This window comes from Hyperolius riggenbachi, chromosome 4, assembly GCF_040937935.1.
Source record: "Hyperolius riggenbachi isolate aHypRig1 chromosome 4, aHypRig1.pri, whole genome shotgun sequence".
Classification (NCBI taxonomy): domain Eukaryota; kingdom Metazoa; phylum Chordata; class Amphibia; order Anura; family Hyperoliidae; genus Hyperolius; species Hyperolius riggenbachi.
The window spans coordinates 239342511-239365847 of NC_090649.1; the positions used below are offsets into that span (position 1 = coordinate 239342511).

The 23337-nt window shown below is 43.0% G+C and overlaps 1 protein-coding gene across 3 annotated transcripts in view; it reads left to right on the forward strand.

Moving 5' to 3' along the window:
- Positions 1 to 23337, forward strand: part of CD109 (CD109 molecule) — a 255948-nt gene that overhangs the window by 215043 nt on the left and 17568 nt on the right. For all 3 annotated transcript variants that reach the window (XM_068281496.1, XM_068281495.1, XM_068281497.1), the window contains 4 exons: positions 2822 to 3012; positions 5572 to 5724; positions 10672 to 10737; positions 13858 to 14000. In XM_068281496.1, the coding sequence (XP_068137597.1) occupies positions 2822 to 3012; positions 5572 to 5724; positions 10672 to 10737; positions 13858 to 14000 (553 nt within the window). The remainder of the gene's footprint in view (positions 1 to 2821; positions 3013 to 5571; positions 5725 to 10671; positions 10738 to 13857; positions 14001 to 23337) is intronic.

Here is a 23337-nt window from a genome sequence, read left to right on the forward strand (position 1 = left end):
TTTTAAAAGCACTTAGTAAATGGAAGTTGCTTCGTCCAACTGCCAAAATAGTGTACAGCTATCAGGGAGGCTGGCCAGCATCTGTATAAATTTTTTTCAGGGAATGTCTTTATAAAGAATAAAGGCCATGCTGAGAATCCCCTATGGAGAGATGGACTAGCCCCAAACCTGTTGGCTCTGTCAGATTTCTACTACCTACTGTAAGTGACAGCAACATAGGAGAGAAGTAATTTATGACTCATTTTACTCTGGGAGAAATGTACTTCTTTTTTGTATGTGTTTTATATTTTAAGATTTTCGTGACAGTTCCTTTAGTACGGTACTTAAAAAAAGGGTTTCCATTGATTAGCAATTTATGGCTACCAATCAAAATTAACATATATTTATCTGTTATCCTTTTTTGTATTAAAATGTAACTACAGTTATAGGAATGCTGCTGTATCAAGATGGAGGTTGCATCATCATGGAAAAAATACAATGGATACAAAAAAAACATACACAGCGCTGTTAAATGGCAGGTTTCTGTGATGTAAAAAATAAGACCACAATAATCATTTTAAAACGTTCCCCATTTATTGTGACCTAAAACATGTGCATTTCAATTAAAAAAAACAAATTTGTTAGGGTAAAAATGCAAAAAAATAAAAAAAATGTACAATAAGAGGGTTGCATATGTTTGCAGATCATTAAAATAATACTTTGCTGAAGCACTTTTTAATTTAATTATAGCATTCAGTCTTGGGTAGTAATCTGTTAGCATGGCACATTATGACTTGGCAATAACTGCCCACTATTTTTACAAACGCACTCCAAATCTGTCAGATTTTAAGGGCAACTCATGTGCACAGCCTTCATCTCACAGACTGGAGTGTTATTATAACGTGCACCCAGACCTAACACTAGAGTGGTTTAAATGAAGTGCAGATGGTTTAAATGGTTTATGAAATTGAAACATACGCCATATAAATTATTTAATAAAAATGAAATAAATAATTGACCATAGAATAGAGCTATTTTGTAGTCATTATTTTGCTCTTGCAGTTTAAGTGCTGGAATTGCAGACAAAACACTGTGCATTGCGATTTGTTGCAATTTACCCATAAAACATAAAAATGCTATTTTTATAGCCAATCTAGTTAAAATCACAAAAGAAAAAGAAGCAGAAAAGCTCATGTTGGAGAACTTGTGATGAAATCACACTGCATGTTCGATTGCTTTTTGCATGATGTAGTGGAAAACAGTCCATATGTAGTACAGTGAAGAAGAGGCAGCCAGAAATAAATATCTCGCAGAGCATACGTTATAAAGACATACATACATGAGTTATCTTACCTCTCCAGATGAATCAACCCAGAAAAAAAGGGTTTAGTTCAGACAAGGTTTATTCAAGCACAATTTAAAAATTTTAATTTTGCTTGAATAAACCTAACCTAATCTTAACCCTTGTTTTTCTGGATTGGTTCATCTAGAGAAGTAAGATACCTCATGCTTTTATTCACGTCTTTATAACGTATACTCTGAGAGATATTTATTTTTGGGTGCCTCCACCCTTTATTGCTTACTACACCTCCTTTGGAGGTGTCATTTCCACTAGTGTGGTGCCATTCACAGCTAGTAAGGACCCCAGGAGAGCGACCACCCTGTTCCAGCAGGACCTGGAGTACCAAGCAGCAGGGACGGTGATTTCCCCATAGGCGATATATGGCGGTTGAAGGTTCAGCAACCCACCTTTGTGAGTATAACTACTCCTGTAATATTAAGCTAATTTTATCCTATGATACTGCACCATTTGGCTCCTGGTCTCGTCTTTGTCACACAGGCTATTGTGGGTCCCCCAGTGACCATCCCTACTTCTACATATGTAGTACAGGTTTCTAACTCTGTTCCATTTGTTCATTCTTTATGTACTGATGATATTGTATGTCTTAGAGGTGTTTCATTGTGCTCTCAAGGCCTTTAGAAATTACTAATTCAGCCCATAGACCAGCATGCTTTTTATGCTGCTGAACTTATATTTTTTTACTTGAACCTCCCTGGCGGTAAGCCCGAGCTATACTCGGGCTAGCCGCCGCAGAGGATCACATGGCCCCAGGAGGATTTTTTAAAAATAAAATGTAATTTATATGCTTAACCTAGCACTTGGCTAGATAACTATGTCCCCCAAGTCCCTCCACTCTTCACAGATCCCCCGTGATTGCCACCGTAATATGTACCTCCCAGGGATCCCTTGATGGCGCAGCCTCGCAATCAGCTCCAGCCTTTGCTATGGGAAGGATCGGGACTGCGCATGACGTTATGACGTCGATGACGTCAGACGTCATGTCAGATTGTCGCTATAGCGACGAGTGAGGCTGAATTGTGAAGCTGCGGCTCTCGCGAGATCGCAGAGGGATGAATATTGCCGGCGGCGATCAGTGGGTTTAGTTAGGTGTCGCGGGACTGGGGGGACAGAGTTAGCTAGCGAAGTGCTAGCTAAAGCATAAAAATCAAATTTTATGAAAAATCCCTCCCGCGGACGCAGCCTCTGAAATTGTGTACCGCCAGGAGGGTTAATATGCATATTTATGTTGCTGTTGTATAGATACATGTTAAAATAACAAAACTTGTACTTTAGGAAGTGACCTTTATGCAAATGGGAATGTCACCAATCATGCATTATTGTTAAAATATGAAACCTTTAATAAAGTATTTAAATAGTAAACAGCAAGAGGAAGGGAGACAGCCTTGCAATTGTTGTTGCTCTGCTAATGGCTCCTCATGAACAGCTGCAGTTGACTTTCTTACAGCATAGCCTAATATTAAACACATTGTTTGACTACAGGTGATTTGAGGTTCTGGACATCTAAAATCCCTAAAGCCTCTGGTTGGTGGCAGCCAAGCTCAACGGACATAGAAACAGCTTCTTATATTCTGTTATCTCATGTCATTCAAAATCGTGTTGCTGAGGGAGTAGCAGTGATGAAGTGGCTAAGTCAACAGAGGAACCATCTTGGAGGATTTTCTTCCACACAGGTTTGTTAACGTAATCTGTAATCAAGATATTACCGTATTTAAACTTGTAGATTTATAATTCTTTGTTCTGGAATCAGTATGATGTAGCAAACTAAATTTTTAACTGTTTTGTTTCAAAACTTATATCATATGTATAAGCTGTGATCTCTGATTGCTATCAATAAGGGTAAATAGTAAAAATTACTATTACAATTCATTTAACTACTTTTTTCCACCACTACAGTATATCTACGTCCTCTGTGACTTTATCTAAGCCACGAGGACGCAGATATACGTCTTGTAGCAGAAACAGTGCTGTGCAGAATTTGGCTTGTTCCTGTGCAAAACCTTTGACACTATCTGATGCAGCACTGATTGATGAAAACTAATATATGTTCCCTGAGCCAATGAAATATATTTTTACCGTTAAAAATACTTTTATGTTCTCCATTCATAGTGAAAATACACCTGGTAGCATTATTGCAGAATCAGATATTCTCACCGTAAATTGTGACAGGAACATAATTTAAGTTTTGTGATAAACAGCACAAATAGCCAAACATTTTTTTTGTTTTTTTAACTACAATAGCAGTTTTATCTTTAAACTGGAATTGATAAAACTGAGAAATATTTTTTTTCCTATTTTTTTTCCTCGTTTTCCCATTAAAATGCATAAAAAACAAAATTGTTCAAGGGAAAAATGCCATAGAATGAAAATCTAGTTAGTCTTGAAAAAATGATATACATTTCATTTAAGTGTCCTAAGTAGGGATAAAATGATTACTGATTTAATACGGACATAGCTAAAATGTCAAAATTGCTCTGGTCCATGAGGGGAAACAAGGTCTGGATGCGAAGTGGTTAAATAGCTTTCAACGTAGCCTATAATGTGCCCTTCTGGTGGCTTATTTTGGTCACTGTAATATTTCTACATTGTGTCATGAGTTTGAACACATTTTACCCAAATTTCTGTAGACTCATTCTACCTTCCCCAGCAGTGTCAGAATTCATGACATTCTATTGTCTTTGTAGCTCTGCATTAACCATTTGAGAACATTTAATTCCTGTAGAACTTATCAAGTAGCAGTCTAAAAAGACACAGAAGAATTGGAAAAACATGTGACTGGTAACTTTTAAAAAATGAAACTTAATTTTTTAAAATATAAAAGTGACAAATGTTTTCTTATTACATTACAAATTCACTGAAGGGCCATATTTTTATTCTATTCCAGAATGGGAAAACATTGTAACCTTTCTCTTTTGGTTTTTATTCCTTTCCCTACTTTCTATTCTATTGAACACCATGGCTAATATTAGATATGACTTGGTCACCAGGAAATTAGGCAGTTGACAGGAAATGGTACATCGACAGCAGTAACAATGTAACAGATGTCCAAACCATTGCCTTATCTACTGTATTCAGTATTAACATACATTTTATAGTGAGCTTTAAAGTAACATTCCACTTTTGATGAGAACATAGAAAATGTCATCAGTTCTGATGTGTACGTTACTAGTATTTGTGCAGACATTATTTCAATTTTCTTGCCTTAGTTCTATCTGCAGAAGCAAATAAAGCCAGTATGAAGTAGAGATGGTCAATGAGGTGCAAAATAATTCCAGCTTGTCTGTAAATTTAATGCAAACTGTATGCAGCTTGGAACTGTGTCAATCAAATTACTTCCTACTGATTCTGATTGACACAACTCCAAGAGGCATACAATTTGCATTACATATGCATGTAAGTCAGAATTATTAGCATCTCATTGTTCATCTCTACCAACCCATACAAAATTATTGATGGGTGTTCAGAGTTATGGGAGTTTTCTGATTACTCCAAATGTGTTGGAAGACTAATATTGCTTTCTGCTCTGTTCCGTTAACCTCCTTGGCAGTAACCCTGAATCAGGCTCAAGGTGGAAAAAAGAAGCCAGGAGCGGTAATCCCGAGCCTGACTCCCAAGCCCGAGTGCAGCATGCGCTGGGTTTCAACTTGCCCCAGGATCCAGAAACTGGCAGCCATTTTTCTTTTGTTCCTCGGAGGATCTGGATCCCTCAGGTGAGATTGCCTTTTCTCATCATGATGACAGACGGCGATCTCACTATAGGGCTACAGTTCCACCTAGAGGATGGAGGAAGAATTGCAGCACTGGATCCCATGGAGATGAGTAAGTGCAGGGGCTGCCACAGATCTCACTGCAGGATTATTTTTTTCCTGCTTTTAGGAACAGCTTGTGAAAAAATTGTACCGCTTTTAGACCCCCAAAATACAGAAATTATCATACTGCCAGAGAGGATAATAACACATGCTGAAAATATGGCGTTACTAAGGCATTACTGGACACTCCATATTTGAAAAAGTACACACAAATAGTACTGATTTCACACTAAAAATGCTTTTTGAACTTTCAGACAATTTTACAATTTTAGACATTCAAAGCTTACTGTAAACTGAAATCAAAATATATTTTACATTTATTAAAATATAGCAGTTACACTAAATTATTGCACTATGTACCTAAAAGTATAGAGTAGACATGATGTTTAAAAATAACTTATTTTTCTATTTTGTTTTTTAAAGGATACCATAGTAGCTTTGCAAGCAATGTCACTGTTTGCATCTAAATATTCTCTGAGCAAGCCATCTCTGCACATAACCGTAGAAGGAGACCAGATGACTTCTACAAGTTTCAGCATCAATTCTGACAACCGCATGCTGCTTCAGTCTAAACCGGTAAATTAAATGTTATTTAAATTCCTTAATGTTTATAATGAGCAGCCTTAAAGGTTTTAAACTGTACAGATATGGCCATTCACAACAACCCAAAGCAGGATGCTAATCTTAAGGTGGAAAACCTGAAAGATGGATGATTACTTCCTAGGAAATCCATCTACATTGCTATCAATCCATCCATGATTTAATCAATGCTAAAATTGGGACTACACTCTTAAACTACACGTGCCCCATGATAGCTTTTAAAATCAAAGCCAGGTCCCCTTACTGTAATTATAAACTAAAGGCTCTCACCACTCATCTGCAATGTAAATATGCACATTCCCATGCATCATGTGCCCCAGGCAGTGCAGGCACAATCAGTTTAAAACTCAAGCTATGTGGACATGCTGGATTAAACTCTGGGTAACTGCTAAATACTGCCTTGGCCGAAAAACGTACATGTGTATGGGAGCACCCCAATGTCACCTAAAGATCTGGCATGCTGGATTGACCACAAGTACATTGTTCTCTCACTCACCCCTCCCACCTTAATCAACTCTGCATGCACTGTGCGCAGTAGCAATAGGGGTTGCAGGGGTTGCGACCGCATCGGGGCCCTTGAGCCAGAGGGGCCCCGAAGGGCCCTCCCTCAACTGCATTATTAGCTCTCTTTTGGTGCTGTGCTCATAATAATGTCTTCTATAGATACTTTGAATAGTGGTAATCACTAACAAACTGTTCCCCATCCCCTTCTTGCACCTCTGACACTGTAGTTGCCATTGGCAGGTTTTGGTGCGCCGTATCAATTGTTACGTATAGAGTGCTTGGGGGGCCCTATTGTAAAACTTGCATCGGGGCCCACCGCTCCTTAGCTACGCCACTGAGTCTGTGCGTCATTACGCCTCCTCCCTCCATAGTAACAGATGTGTCACTAGTCACTAGAGTATTGATGCATCTTACAGAACAGTGCCAGAGAAATCGCTTAAAGCAGTTTGGATACAATTTTATAGAATTATCATTGGTCTTGTATTGTTTAAGAGTTTAAACCCCAAGTAAGATCAGATTTTTTTACTAAATTCTATGCTGTGCCCTACCAAGATAAAGTCTGGCGCCATCCAATTTCCTATTGAGCTTTACCCACCTCTCATTCTGTTGCTGTGATACTGCACCTCTTTGCTAACCTATCCATTGGCTCCTAGAAAATCCAGTTCAGTATCCTAACCCTTTCTTACAAAGCTCTGTAAGTTGCCTCTGCCATATAATTTCTTGTTAATTTTCCAGTTGCTCTCCTACCCGCAAACTTGCGGTTAGGATGGCCTTTGCGGGTTAGATGGCAACTGGAAGACGGGTAGGATGGCAACTTTCCTTTGGAACAATTTTCCACATTTTCACCATGAGACAATCCGTTCAATTGTAACCTTAAAATGCACCCCTTAAAGTGGAATATAACCCAGTATTTCTTCTTTGCTGTAAAAGATTATTTACAGCATATAATATACTAACACAATGTTTTTTTTTAGTAAAACAGCATTTAAAGGGTTACATCACAGGACTGACTTTTTCTCCTGCAGGGTCTGCCACATCCGAACAGTGTTAAACCCCCCAAAGACCAGGCCTTTTTATTGTTAATTGGCCACTGCAGCTTTAAGGCCAAGCTGCAGGGCTGCACAACACAGCACACCAGTGATCCCCCCCCCCTTTTTCTCCCCACCAACAGAGCTCTCTGTTGGTGGGGTCTGATCGCTCCACCGTTGTTTATTTATTTATTTTTTTATAAATATTTTTTTTATTTTATTTTTTTTAATAAAAATGCCTTTTTTTATATGTCTTCCCCTGCTCCCTCCCTCCCCCCGCCAGCCAATCAGGGTGATCAGCTGTCATAGACTTCAGCCTATGACAGTCGATCACTGTGCAGCCTCAGGAGGGGACAGCCGTGTCACACGTCTAACAGTCTCCTGAGTGGCGATTACCGCTCGGAGACTGAAGAGGGGGCAAAGCTCCGCCCCCCCAAGCAGGAGATGCGCGCGCAGTCTACGCGCGATCTCCTGCAAAGTGCAGCCCCAGGACTTGATGCCAATTGGCGTTAGGCGGTCCTGGGGCTGCCGCCGCGATTACACCCATTGGCATGGGGGGTCTTTAAGTAGTTAAGTAAACATTCTCTGGCTGTGCAGAAACTTATGCTAATGAGTCCTGGAGTGAAACACAAGTCAGAAATCACTGATGGCTGCATTTAAAACAGAATTACAACAGTTATGAATAAAATTTACCAGCAGCTTTTAAAAGTAAATAAACTGAATTTTGGGAAGTTATCATTTATAAATTAATTATAATACTTCTGCACAAAAGCAAATATGATAATTGTATGGGTTATAAAAAGTAGGAAAACACATTTTTGGTGAATATTTTATCAGAGTTTTAAACCGCTTTAAGAGAAGCATATGATATATCATAGCTCCCCTTCAAAGACTTATCCCCAGCTGTACCAGGTGACAAAAGGCACAGTGCCTCATCTGCATATGTGTAATAGGGGTGCCTGGAAAAATAACCATGAGGTAATACCATCAGTAGAATAGTGGTAATTTTACTGGGTTCCACTATCCCTGAGATCCGACAGTTGAATATTGGTAATTATACCTCTTTAACCTTATTCTCATGATAATCCTCCCTGATTTGCTTCTAACACTAACCTTCCCCACCTATTGCATAGCACTAGTGTTTACTGGGTAGATAGGTCACTGTATACATGTATTAGCACCTCTTTATATTTGTTTTCATTGCATCATCCACCCTGTGGCTCCCTGACACTTCTTTATTGATTTGTGGGCATATACTTGCTATATTCTTTACTCACAGTGTGGTCCTACAATTTGGTGACCATTCCTGGAAGTATCTGTTTACACTCACAAGCAATCAGTCATTAGTGTATGGTGCTATAGAAGCAACTGGAGGATAGTGACACCCCACTCCTTATACTTTAATGGAGTGGTGGAGGATAAACAAGGACCAATCCAGTGTTATCCTATTGACGTATATAATACCAACACACACATATTGTGCTTTTAACATTAATGAACTGTATACACATATATTTTATTGTACCAATTAGGGCATTGTTCAGTAACTCTAACCTTCCCCATATATGTGGCTAGCTCTTACCGCCTCCCACCTACGCCTAACAATAACCTTCCCAGGCTATAAAGCTACCATTTACCCAAGTGGCTTTAATGCTGTTTGCTGGTAATTACAGCTTCTATAATGCAATCGTTTACTTGAGGGGCTGTAGAGCCAATAATTACAGTGCCTACAGTGGCTATAAATCAATCATTTGCCCAAAGCCTGTAAGAGCTTCTAATTACAGCAGCCATAAATCCACTAATTAGAACTGCTCTAGAGCTGTAATTTAACCAAACACCCATATTGTACAGCCAGTGCCATTAATAAGGAGATTTATATTGGTGTGAAGAATGGAATGCCCAAATTAACATTCACTATTTTTCAATGTCTTGGCCACAGGCAGCCAAATTACTCTATGGCAATGCCCAAATTCCTGGGCTGCAAATTGCGTCCAAATCCTGGACTGTGAATTGCACCCAAATTCACTGCTTCAGCCTCAGCCACTAACTCATTGATTAATGATAATCTCACCTAGGGCCATATTCTATTGCTGAACTCGCCAGCGCTAAGCACTGGCGAGTTCTTAACTTAGGCGATGGGGGCATCGCCTAATCTAATTAAACTTTAGACCCCCCCAGGCGGAAAAGAACTCGCTTGGGCGATATAATTGCCCAGCGAGTTCTTACCACGGAATCCAATTACCCTTATCATGTCTCCGGGAAGCGATGCTTCCCGGGAGACATGAGCGTTAGCTTAGACCTGCAAAAAGCAGGTCTAAACTAGCTAACGCACCTTGTCGCCGCAGCATCTGGGGGTCTCCTTTAATAAGGAGACCCCCAGAGCTCCCCGTCGGGTCGCCGCACAGTTTAGAAGCCCCCGCGCAGCTCTGCAAAGGCTCCCCATCATACGTACCGCCGCCGATCACCCGCCGCCTCTCGCCGCAAAATCTGTCACGTAATTACAGTGTATCTAACACTGTAATTACTGTCCGCATAGAAGGAGCCCGGGCAAAGCATCTTTGAATCTGCAGCCGGGCTCCCCATTGGTCTGCTGTCTGAGCCAATAAAATGGCTTTGCAGAGCTGCGCGGGGGCTTCTAAACTGTGTGGCGACCCGACGGGGAGCTCTGGGGTCTCCTTATTAAAGGAGACCCCCAGATGCTGCGGCGGAAGATGTCGGCGATGTTCGGTGGGCGAGTGCGCATGTGTGGGGAGTGAGGCCGTGGTGCTGATGGACAGCACCACAGCGTAAACCTCACTCCCCATCGCTCGGTAAAAGGGAGCATCGCTCAGGCTTTCGCCTGAGTAATGCTCCCTAACGATCGGCCATCGCGCGAAGGATATGGGCAATAGGATTTGCCGGGAATCCTCGTGCGATGGCAAGGTGATAAGTAGCTCGCATCTGCAAGCTACTTATCACTTTGAATAGGATATGGCCCCTAGTGTCTCCTCCCAACTCCCCTCTATATTGTCAGCTCACAAGAGTAGGGTTCCCCCTTGTGTTTCTTATCCCTATGGAATATATTTTTTCAATTAAAAAAAGTACACATATAAGTCAATGTTTCAAAGCATGCATCATCTATGTATGCAGTTTTGCACTTGTGTTGCTGGAGGTTCCATAGGTACTGTTCATGCCCTATATATATATTCATTATACCCTCTGTTGTCTGTACCATGGCAGATGATGGTGCTATGAACAATAATCATTTCCATCCAATAGAATGAATATATAACTTTAATATCTATGAAATAGCTTTTTGTGTAACGGATGCATACCTGCCTGTAAATACATATTGGTACTGTGTAATGAAGTGATGCATTTATTAAATGAAGCCCTTAACAATTCATTTCAGATAACTTTTGGAGAAGCTATCAACCTTACAATAACAGCGGAGGGTGCAGGGTTTGCCTTATTGCAGGTAACTGGTTTTGTTATCTATACTAAAATGTGTTTCTCTAAAAGACATGTATATTTTATAAGTGACCCCCCCCCCCCACCTAGTAATACAAAATGTCTGTAGGCTTGATATTTTCAGGGACAGAAGCATATATTGCTTGACATGCAAGTGATAGTGGCTGCCACAGTATTGTGCCCTATTCTGGGAAACTGGACTGCTGCCCAACTGCAAATTAAACCTCTTTGGTTCACTTTCCAGTGTTTTCTAGGCACTGATTATCTTCTACCTGTCATTTTGGCAATCATAATTCCAAAGGGGACTTTTAAGTATTTTTTTTCTTCCCAGAACTGGTCTAGAGGAACAGGCAAGGCAGTGTGAGCCCAGCTCCCAGAGGAAGAGTTTCACAGAGATACATTTCTCCCTATGCGTTGTCCAAGATGGCTAGGAGTGAATCTGAAGCTGTATTGAACTCAGGAAAGTTAGCTTGAGTATTTCTTTATCAGATGTTCAATGTTGGGTTTTCCCAGGATACCTGCAGCTTGTGGAAGAGGGCCATAGACAACCTGTTTTTTTTTTTAATGCAAATTCTCATCACTGCCCTTTAGACACTTCTCAAAGGAAGCAAGATCATGAATACAGCCAATTGCCTTATTGATCAGGCAGTTATAAGAATGGTGAGAATGAAGCTTTGAAAAATCAGCTATTATCAAAAGCAGAATTTCAGTTATCCTATCTGCATAATGTGAGCAGAGAGCTTATAGCAGTAACATGCAAACTGTTATGGTTTCTGTTGTAAAAAAAAAAAAAAAAATCCCCCGTATTTTGCTTGGAAAGTTGTTGATTTTGCATGATCCTTTGTGTTTTTAATTGCTCTCTATGTCTGCAACATGCTGCACTACCTAAGATAGTGATGGACAGTTTTGGTGTCTCGGTGGCTGACAGATATGGGTGGACTCAAAGGTCTGATAGATTGCTGCTGCAGACCCATGGTTAGAATGCGTCATTTGTGCAGTTTAACCACTTCACCCCAAGGCGGTTTTTACCCTAACGGACAAGAGCGATTTTCACCTTTCAGCGCTCATCCCTTTCATTTGCCAATAGCTTAACCCTCCTGGCGGTTTGCTAAAAAATCGCCAGGGGCAGCAAATCTTTTTTTTTTATTTATTTTTTTTTTTTTTCATGTAGCGAGACAAACTCTCGCTACATGATAGCCGCTGCTCAGCGGCATCCCCCCAGCCCCTCCGATCGCCGCCGGCGATCGGCGATCAGGAGATCTCGTTCAAAGAACGGGATCTCCTGGAGGGCTTCCCCCGTCGCAATGGCGACGGGGCGGGATGACGTCACCGACGTCATCGACGTCGTGACGTCAAAGGGGATTCCTATCCACCCCATAGAGCTGCCTGGCACTGATTGGCCAGGCAGCGCACGGGGTCTGGGGGGGGCGGCTGCGGCGCAACGGATAGCGGCGGATCGGCGGGTAGCGGCGGCGATCGGGCACTGCACGCAGCTAGCAAAGTGCTAGCTGCGTGCAGCAAAAAAAAAAATTATGCAAATCGGCCCAGCGGGGCCTGAGCGGTGCCTTCCGGCGGCATAGCCCGAGCTCAGCTCGGGCTTACCGCCAGGAAGGTTAATCACTACTAATCACAATGAAATGATCTATATCTTGTTTTTTTACCACAAATTGGGCTTTTTGGGGTTGATATTTGTTTTCAGTAATTACTTTATTTTCTATGCATTTTAAAGGGAAATACAAGGAAAAAAATGAAAAAATACACTATTTCTCCAATGTCATCCCCTTTGGTTTTAATATAAACACTGCTACTGTACATAAAATCCACACATTTTATCTGCCCATTGGTCCTGGTTATCACAAGATTTTAATTATGTCCCTAGTACAAAGTATGGTGACAATATATAGTTTGGAAATAAAGGTGTAATTTTTTTGGGGTGTCTTTTTCCCCCACAATTTTCCCGTGCACCTGCACGGGGATGCACGTGCACGTGCGGGAGCGGCAGCAGCACTGTCTGACTTATAAAACACCCTGGAGCCATTAAGAGGCTATAGCAGGACGCTTTTATAAGTCATCATGTCATTAAGTGGTTATAAGATACTGCTATTATACAAAAAGGATGTATGTCCTTATAAGGTTTTTAGAGGTATCCCATATAAAAATATAGGATATATTACAAAAACAACAAGGTTTATCTACTAAGGCAGGGGTCAGGAACCTTTTTGGCTGAGAGAGCCATAAATGCCACATACTTTAAAATGTAATTCTGCTAGGCTGCACAAGTGTCAGACACGTCTTTAGCTTCTCTTGGGTTTCAGCAACATCCGCAATTTCCGAGAACTGCCGACTAACAGCTTGTACAATTAGCTAGCTGACTTGGTAGTTGATTCACTTTGTAGGACGAGATCCCCACACTTTGGCCCAATTGGCTGCCTGTCAAGTGACAGGCAGCCTATTGGGCCAATTAAAGTGTGGGAATCTCATCCTACAAAGTCCCTGGACCTGACAGGGCCCAGAATGGGACAATTGGAGTGGACATTAGTTTTGGGGGGAGTGCGAGTAAGTTAGTAGTGCATGCTACAGCCGTAGCATGCCTACTTTGAAAATTTTACTTGTGCTGCCACACTAAGCTGCGCTGCTTGAGCAGCATAGCTTAGTAAATCAACCCCTACTAATTTGTATGTGAGCCAGATGTAGCCATCAAAAGAGTCACGTCTGGCTCCCGAGCCATAAGTTCCCTACCCCTGTACTAAGGTAAGAAGCAATGTGCAAAGCTTTGATGGCTTTAAATACTCTTACAGTTTCTTTTTTTTTTTTTTTTGTGATTGGGCAAGTTTTAGATATAGAAAGGACTCTTTAGTAATCTCCCAAAACTTTTAATTTGTGGAAATGTAAAAAAATGTTCATTAATTATCAGTACACAGATACGTTATACAGAACACATCTTGTGGTTATACCTGCAGAATTATATATACTGTACACATTACAGCAGAAACAATAGAGGAAACAAGGGACATTATTATTGGTACACTAACTGACATCTGATTGTCTTTTTGATTATTATTACATCTGATTAAGTTCTTATATTGTATAATGGAATACGATATACTAACATATATTTTATTTTTAGCTTCATGTCATCTATAATGTGCAAAGTTCCATTCATTCCAGAACACGGAGATCCACTGTGAATACAGATCCTTTTAATTTGGCAGTTACAGTGCATGACGACACAGAAAACATAAACGCCATCACACTGAATGTATGCACAAGGTATGTACACATATTGAAAAAAATCTACTCTTCTACTAGCAGAAGAATCCCCTCTCTGAGACTCCCAAGCTGCCCCGCGCAATTCCTGTAGAGACGGAACACTGAAGGTCCCCTCTACAGGCTTCCTCAAGAACAGCGGTGACATCACCTGTAAACATGATAGGCACTTACGCTGACTCGCTGAGTCCCTGAGTGCAGCAACAGAGTGCTATATGTAGGCTGGGGGAGCATAAATCAGCTGGGTGAGAGGCTAATTATGCTCCCTTACACAGCAGTAGTGCATCCCGTCGCTGATGCCAATACAGGCACGGAATTGATTTCATGAGTTAAGTTTATTTATTTTCTGTGGCACAAATTACAAAAAAATTAATCCCCAGGATTTGCACTCTGTATGTGTCAGCACTGCTACAGTTTGTAACGCTGATCATTTACTGTAATTATTTCATTCGTTATTTTTTTTACCTCATATATGCTTTTGTCTAAATGTATGACATTTGATCGTCACATACACATGGAACATGCACAGTGTATCATTTCTGGAGCTTAAAATTTCCAAAGAATTGGATGGATCCTTATCCACCATCCTTTATGGCAAACCTAATGCCACTGACTACTAACTCCACTACCAGTAAGTAACACTACTTATAAATTGTTCTGACATTGTAACATTGAATTACATGGTGCATTGATTACAAGGAAGACTCCTCAGTAGAGGTTACATGGGGGGAAAAAAGGCATTTAAATGTGCCCCGAGACAGGAACTAAACTACTTTAACCCTCCTGGCGGTTTGCAAAAAAATCGCCAGGGGGCAGCAAATCTTTTTTTTTAAATTTTTTTTTTTTTTTTTCATGTAGCGAGACAAAGTCTCGCTACATGATAGCCGCTGCTCAGCGGCATCCCCCCAGCCCCTCCGATCGCCGCCGGCGATCGGAGATCCGGAGATCCCGTTGAAAGAACGGGATCTCCTGGAGGGCTTCCCCCGTCGCCATGGCGACGGGCGGGATGACGTCACCGACGTCATCGACGTCGTGACGTCAGAGGGGACTCCGATCTGCCCCATAGCGCTGCCTGGCACTGATTGGCCAGGCAGCGCACGGGGTCTGGGGGGGGGGGGCGGCCGCGGCGAGAGAAATTGCGGCGGATCGGCGGGTAGCGGCGGCGATCGGGCACTGCACGCAGCTAGCAAAGTGCTAGCTGCGTGCAGCAAAAAAAAAATTATGCAAATCGGCCCAGCGGGGCCTGAGCGGTGCCTTCCGGCGGCATAGCCCGAACTCAGTTCGGGCTTACCGCCAGGAAGGTTAAGTGACAGGTCATCTTTGATGTGGTACTGGTCAAGCATACATATGAATTTACCACCGGTAGACTTGGGAGCAGGATACAGCCGGTATGGCTTATTCTGCTGCTGCTCAAGTTCCCGACGGCGTTAAATACTATTCCCCTTCTAGGTTTACGTGGATGGTGGGGAATGAAGTAATTCGGCTTCCAGCTATAGCTGGCGACCGAATTACAGTGTTTTAAAAGTAACTTCAGCTCTGTCTTCTGACGAAGTTCTTAAGTATTCACTATTACTTTTTACTACTAGCCACTCTGATTTTGTAAGCACTGTATTCATGTTAGAGGGGGGAGTCATCACTTTTTTTCCAGTTTGGTGGATTACTGCACTAATAACTGGCTGCCTAATCTTCTTTAGATATTGTTTTCAGGTATTAATCTATTTTAGTAAGGCTAAGCAACCTATTAATATTACCCTTTAATTGGAAATTTCACTTTTATTATAACAATTGCCATAAATAGAAATATGACCCGCACAAGTTATTTTGCAGGATAACACTATTAAAGGTACCTTTCCATTTACATCTACAGCCATCTAAGGATTTCCAAAAGGGAAACATTGCTTTTCTTTGGCAACCATGGAAGCAGTACTTGTTGTTGCCATGTGTCTATCTAGTTATTAGCACCTTGCTAAAGTAGTTTTGCACATAACACAAAGTAAACAATCTGAAATTCTATTTACCATTAATCTTCGCAACATACAGAACTGAACTGAAAGCAAGGATTTTTTTCCAAGAATAGTAAAATGACCAATCTTGGAAAAAAACGATTACATTATTCCACTTGTGTTTGCCATATGGAAGCACTTGAACGCAGTCAGTGGTCCCAGCGTTGATGATAACGGGCATTACTTAGATGATAATAGGTTTGATAATTACAACACACATTAGCTTTGATATTTGTTGTGGCAAACTGGTATTGCTGAGTTAGAAGCAGAGGCCATGAGGACATGGAGTAATCTGATCATAGTGTTGTTGTCAGTAGTAGCAAAATTACCTCTGCAGCAGAGAGCGGCCCCATCGCCGCTCTCGCGTCTGACGTCACGGCGGATTCTGCCGCCGCCTCCTCAGCATCGCTTCCCACCAGGTCAGGTCCCTCTAGGGTGCATCAGAACAGAAGGGCACACGAGCGCACCCAGAGACAGGACCTTTATGCGCTGAGGAGGAAGGTCAGCTGACCGGCCGGTCAGCTGACAACTCTGGTTTGACCCTTTGCCGTCTGATTGGTTGAGGCGAGTGGGCGGAGCCACGGGCATTACCTTTTGCATTTAAGACCCGGGCTGTGAGTACATCGTTGTCTGCTGTTGCTGAAACTTTATGGTTAAGCTCTCAGACCTTAGTTAGTTCCCAGTGTGCTTTGATCCGGCAGGACCCCGGGGATTTCACATATAGCTTAGGATCTTATTGATAGCTATAATTATAACTGATATTGTTTGCCTTTATGTGTATGAACCTTGCCTGAACTTCTGACTATCCTTTGCCTCATGATTCTGTACTCTGCCTATCTGTCTTGTTGCCGGCCCGACCTCGACTCTGCTCTAGCTCTCTGATTCTGTACCTCCACATATCTGATTGTTGCCGACCTTGGCTATACTCTGACTACGATTCTGTTTACCGATTTTGTACTGCGACCTGACCGATCAGTTACCGACCCTGCTTGTATGACCTCTCTAGGATTAGTGATAGTCCCCACAGCCCGGGGCTATCACTTAGGAGTACTCCTGAGCTACTGTGCACCTAAACACGTGTGATCACACCTTTATTAAAATACTGACATTTTGCTATACTTATTACTGTTGTATTACTAACTAGTCTGTTTGAGCTCACTCTGATCAGCAGAGTACCACCGATCATTACATAACAGCAGACCAAGTTGTTATAGAGGCTCAGATCCAAGCATTAACCGCAGCCGTGGCGCAGTTAAATGCCACTGTGACATCACAACAGGCCCAGTTAAACGTTTTGACTGAAGCCGTTAATTGTTCACAGAGATCTGCATCATCATCGCCTCCCTCTCTGGTCCGGGAGCCTAAAATGGCTCTACCTGAGAAATTTTCAGGACATAAGTCAGACTTCAGAAATTTTAGAAATAGGTGTAAAGCTTACTTTGAAATGAGACCCATTGTGTCAGGCTCTGAGCTACAGCGGGTAACATTGATTAAAACCTTGCTGTCTGGGGATTCGCAAACATGGGCCTATAACTTGCCTGAGGGTCATGAGGCTTTTAGTTCAGTTCAGACTTTCTTTGATGCCATGGCGGTCATATACGATGACCCAGATATTGCAGCCACGGCAGAAAGGAATTTAAAAAGGCTAAGCCAAGGGCATGGTACCGTGGAAGATTACGCCTCACAGTTCAGAAAGTGGGCGGTCTCTTCCAGATGGGAACATTACGCTTTACTTTACTGTAGTTTTTTGACAGGGTTGTCTGATTCAGTTTGTGACATCATGATCAGCCACCCTGAACCCAAAACGTTAGATGAGGCTATTACTTTAGCAATAAAGATTGATCGCAGGGTACAGTACTATAAACAAGGCAGGTCACGGGGTACTCCCAGAACTGTTGTCTCCACACCACAAGTCATGACTACTCTGGATGAACCAATGCAGCTCGGTCATTCAAAGTTGTCGGAGACAGAGAAGACCCGAAGGCGTAAGGAGGGTCTTTGTTTGTACTGTGGAGAAAAAGGGCATCTCATACAAAACTGCAGCAAGAAGGCGGTAAACTTCTCCGCCTAGGTGTAGTTGGAGGTACTACCCTAGGCGAACCTGTTTTACCTCTGAAGTTTTCCAAAATGTTATTACCTTGTTCTGTGACGTGGAAGGGTCAGGTTTTTTGTACGCAGGCATTTGTGGATTCAGGTTCTGCAGCCAACTTTATTGACTTAAGTCTGGTTTCTAAGTGGGAAATTCCCATCCTCCCCTTAGACAGGCAGATATACGTAACCGCTATAGATGACTCTCCACTGCAGAACAAGCAACCACTCTCACAAACTCCTCTTCTCACTTGTCATGTGGGAGTTTTGCATAGAGAGGAACTGCAATTCTATGTGTTAAAGATGTCGTCCGCAATGATTGTTTTAGGACTCCCATGGTTACGTCAACACTCACCCAAGATTGACTGGAATACAGGGCAAATACTGGCCTGGTCCCCCGCTTGTCAATCTTCCTGTGTTGAAAGAGTTACTCTGTGTTCCACTGAGATTGAAATGGAAGGTGTTTCTTCCCCCTATTTAGAATTCTCAGATGTTTTCTGCCCACAAGCAGCTGATAAGCTTCCCCCGCACAGAGAGTTTGATTGCCCCATTGATCTGAGGCCGGGTACCATGCCTCCCAGGGGGCACTTGTATAACCTCTTAGGTCCAGAACAACTTGCTATGAAACCTTGAGAACCTTGAGAAAGGGTTCATCCGTCCCTCCAAGTCACCGGCAGTGGCGGATTTTTTCTTTGTCCAGAAAAAAGATGGTGGATTGCGCCCGTGTATTGATTATAGGGCACTTAATAAGATAACGATTCCCAACCGTTATCCACTACCCTTGATTGATGACTTGTTTTCTCAGGTTTCTTGGGCGCAAGTGTTCTCCAAACTGGACCTGAGAGGGGCATATAACTTGATTCGAATTAGACAGGGGGATGAATGGAAGACCGCGTTCAACACACCCAATGGGCATTATAAGTACTTGGGGATGCCCTTCGGGTTGTGTAGTGCCTCCGCGGTATTTTAGGAATTTGTCAACGATAATTTTTAGGAATGTTCAGGGACGCTTCGTTGTCATATATTTGGATGACATCCTGATCTTTTCTCGCAACCTCAAGGAACACAGGGATCATGTAAAATTTGTATTGTGTAAACTCCGAGAGAATCACCTATATGCAAAACTAGAAAAATGTCTGTTTGAGGTGTCTGAGATCGCCTTCTTGGGGTACATCATCTCCTCACATGGTTTGTCAATGGACCCCAAGAAAGTTTCCGCATTGCTGGAGTGGCCACAGCCTGCTGGTTTGAAAGAGCTCCAACACTTCTTGGGTTTTGCACACTACTTTAAAAAGTTTATTAAGGGATTTTCTTCAGTGGTGGCACCCCTCACCAATTTGGCGAAAAAGGGGGCTGATACTTACAATTGGTCTCAGGAGGCCTGTGAGGCCTTCAACCAGCTCAAGTCCCTGTTCTGTGCTGCTCCCATTTTACATCACGTTGATGTCTCACGCCCATTTACTGTGGAAGTAGATGCCTCTGAAGTTGGAGTGGGGGCTGTACTGTCCCAATATTCATGGACTCAAGGGAGCTTACACCCCTGTGCATTCTTCTCCCGTAAGTTCTCCCCAGCAGAGAGAAATTACGACATCGGTAACAGGGAGCTCTTGGCCATAAAGATGGCATTTGAGGAGTGGCAACACTGGCTGTAGGGGGAGGAACATGTTATTACAGTTTACACAGATCACAAGAATCTGGAATATATTGAGGCTGCCAAGAGGCTCAATCCGAGACAAGCTCGTAGGCACTTTTCTTTTCACAATTCTGATTCATAATTACGTATAAACCAGGTAATAAAAATGTAAAAGCCGATGCATTGTCCCGCTGTTTCGAACAGGAGACAGTAGAGCCCTCACTCCCTGTCAACATCCTGCCAGAACATATTGTGATTGCAGCCACAGAACCCATGGAGGACCTGGCAGTAACTCTCCATATCAGTCTGAGGCTCCAGAGGGGAAGCCAGATGGTGTATTGTTTGTTCCATTGCATCTGCGTTTACAGGTGTTACAGATGCTTCATAGCCACAAAAACGCAGGGCATCCTGGAATAGACAGGACTGAGGAGCTCTTGTCTCGCAGTGTGTGGTGGCCTTCGTCGAGAAATGACTGTAAGGACTTTGTTACACCCTGCACTGTCTGTGCCTGCAGTAAGCCATCCAGACAAGCTCCTGCGGGTATGTTGCAGTCATTGCCCACTTCCACAGAACCATGGACTCACATATCCATGGATTTTGTGGGAGAACTGCCCAATTCTGAGGGTAACACAGTAATTTGGGTTATTCTAGAATGTTTTAGCAAAATGGTCCATTTTGTTCCTTTGAAGAAACTTCCCTCGGCCCAGGAATTGGCAGATCTTTTGATCACGCATGCCTTCCGTTTACACGGAATACTGGTTAATATAGTGTCAAATAGAGGGGTACAATTTGTGTCTAAATTTTGACAGGCCTTTGGTCAGCATTTGGGCCTCACCTTGTCTTTCTCCTTGGGTTTTCACCCCCAAACCAATGGCCAGACCGAGAGAATGAATCAGTCACTGGAGCAGTTTCTCCGATGCTATGTGGCTGATTCACAGCAAGACTGGGTAAAGTTTCTTCCCTTTGCAGAGTTTGCCCACAATAACCTCCGAAACGCTTCCTCGGGGTACTCTCCATTTCAGGTGGTTTTAGGAAAGTCACCAAAATTTTGCCCCTTACCAATATCAAGTTTTCTTTTCCCAGCATTAGACGACCGGCAGAAATCATGTAAGAGGATTTGGTCGTTGGTAAAAGCCAATTTGGAAAAAGCCTTTAATGTACAATAGAGGCAGGCTGATAGGAAGCGTTCACCTGAATGGGACTTTACCCCGGGGGAAATGGTATGGGTATCCACACGCCACATAGCTCTAAGACAACCATCGGTTAAATTGGGGCGCAATTATATTGGGCCGTACCCCATTACAGAAAAGATTAATGAAGTGACATATAGAGTTGCCATGAAAGGAGTTAAGTCTTTTCACGTCTCCTTGCTTAACCACTTGAGGACCCAGCCTTTACCCCCCCTTTAAGGACCAGCGCTGTTTTAGAAGATCTGTGCTGGGTGGGCTCTATAGCCCCCAGCACAGATCAAACAACAGGCAGAGCGACCAGATCGCCTCCCTTTTTTCCCCACTAGGGGATGATGTGCTGGGGGGGTCTGATTGCTCCTGCCTGCATATGGCTGGTGGTGGGGGGCACCTCAAAGCCCTCTCCACCGCAGGATTCCCCCTCTCCCTCTCCTCCCTCCCTGCCCCGGAGATCGGAGGCTGCACAGGAACGGATCTGTCCTGTGCAGCCTCTAACAGGCTCCTGCCTGTCATGTGACAGCGATCCCCAGCCGCTGATTGGCCGGGGATTGCTGATCTGGTACAACGCTGCTACTGTTAGCAGCGTTGTACAAATGTAAACAAAGCGGATTATTTCCGCGATCGGTGGCCTGCAGGCTATTCACGGAGCCCCCCACCGTGAATTGACAGGAAGCAGCCGCTCACGCGAGCGGCTGTTTCCTGATTAATTAGCCTGCAGCCGGCGACACAGATCTGCGTCGCTGGTCCTGCAGCTACCACTTTGCCGACGCGCGTTATGAGTGCACGGTCGGCAAGTGGTTAAACCAGCTGTGTATGCTCAGTCCTCCCTCCCCCCCCCCCCCCCCGGTAATTATCGATGGAGAACTTGAGTATGAGGTAGAGGAGATTTTGGATTCTCGTAGGGTGCAGAACTCGTTACAGTATTTGGTCCACTGGAAGGGATATGGTCCTGAGGAGAGGTCATGGGTCCCGGCTCGTCACCTCCATGCTAAAGAATTAAAACAACAGCTTCACTTATTGCATCCTGAAAGTGCTTCAGGGCGTGGGGGGGGGTAATGTCAGTAGTAGCAAAATTACCTCCGCAGCGGAGAGCGGGCCGCTCTCGCGTCTGACGTCACGGCGGATTCCGGCGGCGCCTCCTCAGCATCGCTTCCCACCAAGTCAGGTCTCTCTAGGGTGCATCAGAACAGAAGGGCACACACGCGCACCCAGAGACAGGACCTTTATGCGCTGAGGAGGAAGGTCAGCGGACCGGCCGGTCAGCTGACAACTCTGGTTTGACTCTTTGCCGTCTGATTGGTTGAGGCGAGTGGGCGTAGCCGCGGGCATTACCTTTTGCATTTAAGACCCGGGCTGTCAGTACATCAATGTCTGCTGTTGCTGAAACTTTGCGGTTAAGCTCTGAGACCTTAGTTAGTTCCCAGTGTGCTTTGATCCGGCAGGACCCCAGGGATTTCACACATAGCTTAGGATCATATTGATAGCTAAAATTATAACTGATATTGTTTGCCTTTATGTGTATGAACCTTGCCTGAACTTCTGACTATCCTTTGCCTCACGATTCTGTACTCTGCCTATCTGTCTTGTTGCCGACCTCGACTCTGCTCTAGCCCTCTGATTCTGTACCTCCGCATATCTGATTGTTGCCGACCTTGGCTATACTCTGACTATGATTCTGTTTACCGATTTTGTACTGCGACCTGACCGATCAGTTACCGACCCTGCTTGTACGATCTCTCTAGGATTAGTGATAGTCCCCACAGCCAGGGGCTATCACTTAGGAGTACTCCTGAGCTACTGTGCACCTAAACACGTGTGATCACACCTTTATCAAAATACTGACATTTTGCTATACTTATTACTGTTGTATTACTAACTAGTCTGTTTGAGCTCACTCTGATCAGCAGAGTACCACTGATCATTACAGTTGTGCTCACATTTATTCAGCTTGAGATTCACATTTACAGTGGTTAATTGCTGTACCTTTTAGAAAGCTATTTGTGAAGGTACATGCAAGCATCTAATGATGTTTGTGTAATCCATATATTTTTAGGGACATTGGGAAATAATTGGATGCCTGGAAAATCCTTCCTCACATACACTAAAGAAGGCAACTCCAGTGGACATACTTCATCTGCTTAAATCCTCAAAACCTGCATGCGAAAGAAAGTAAAATGGAAAACGAGGAAATTCTTATAAATCATTATATATGTACATACATTTATCCTATCAAGTTCATTTTTGATAGAGGTTTCCCTTAAAGGAGAACTCTGCTCAGTGTAATAAAGTAACATACAGTTACATGTACCATGTCCATTGGCCTAGTGTTGGATACAATTAGATAGCACACTAGCCCCATAGATGATAAATAATGGGTATTCAGCACCATAAGCTAGTAGGGACAATAATTTGTACATACTATACTCCTG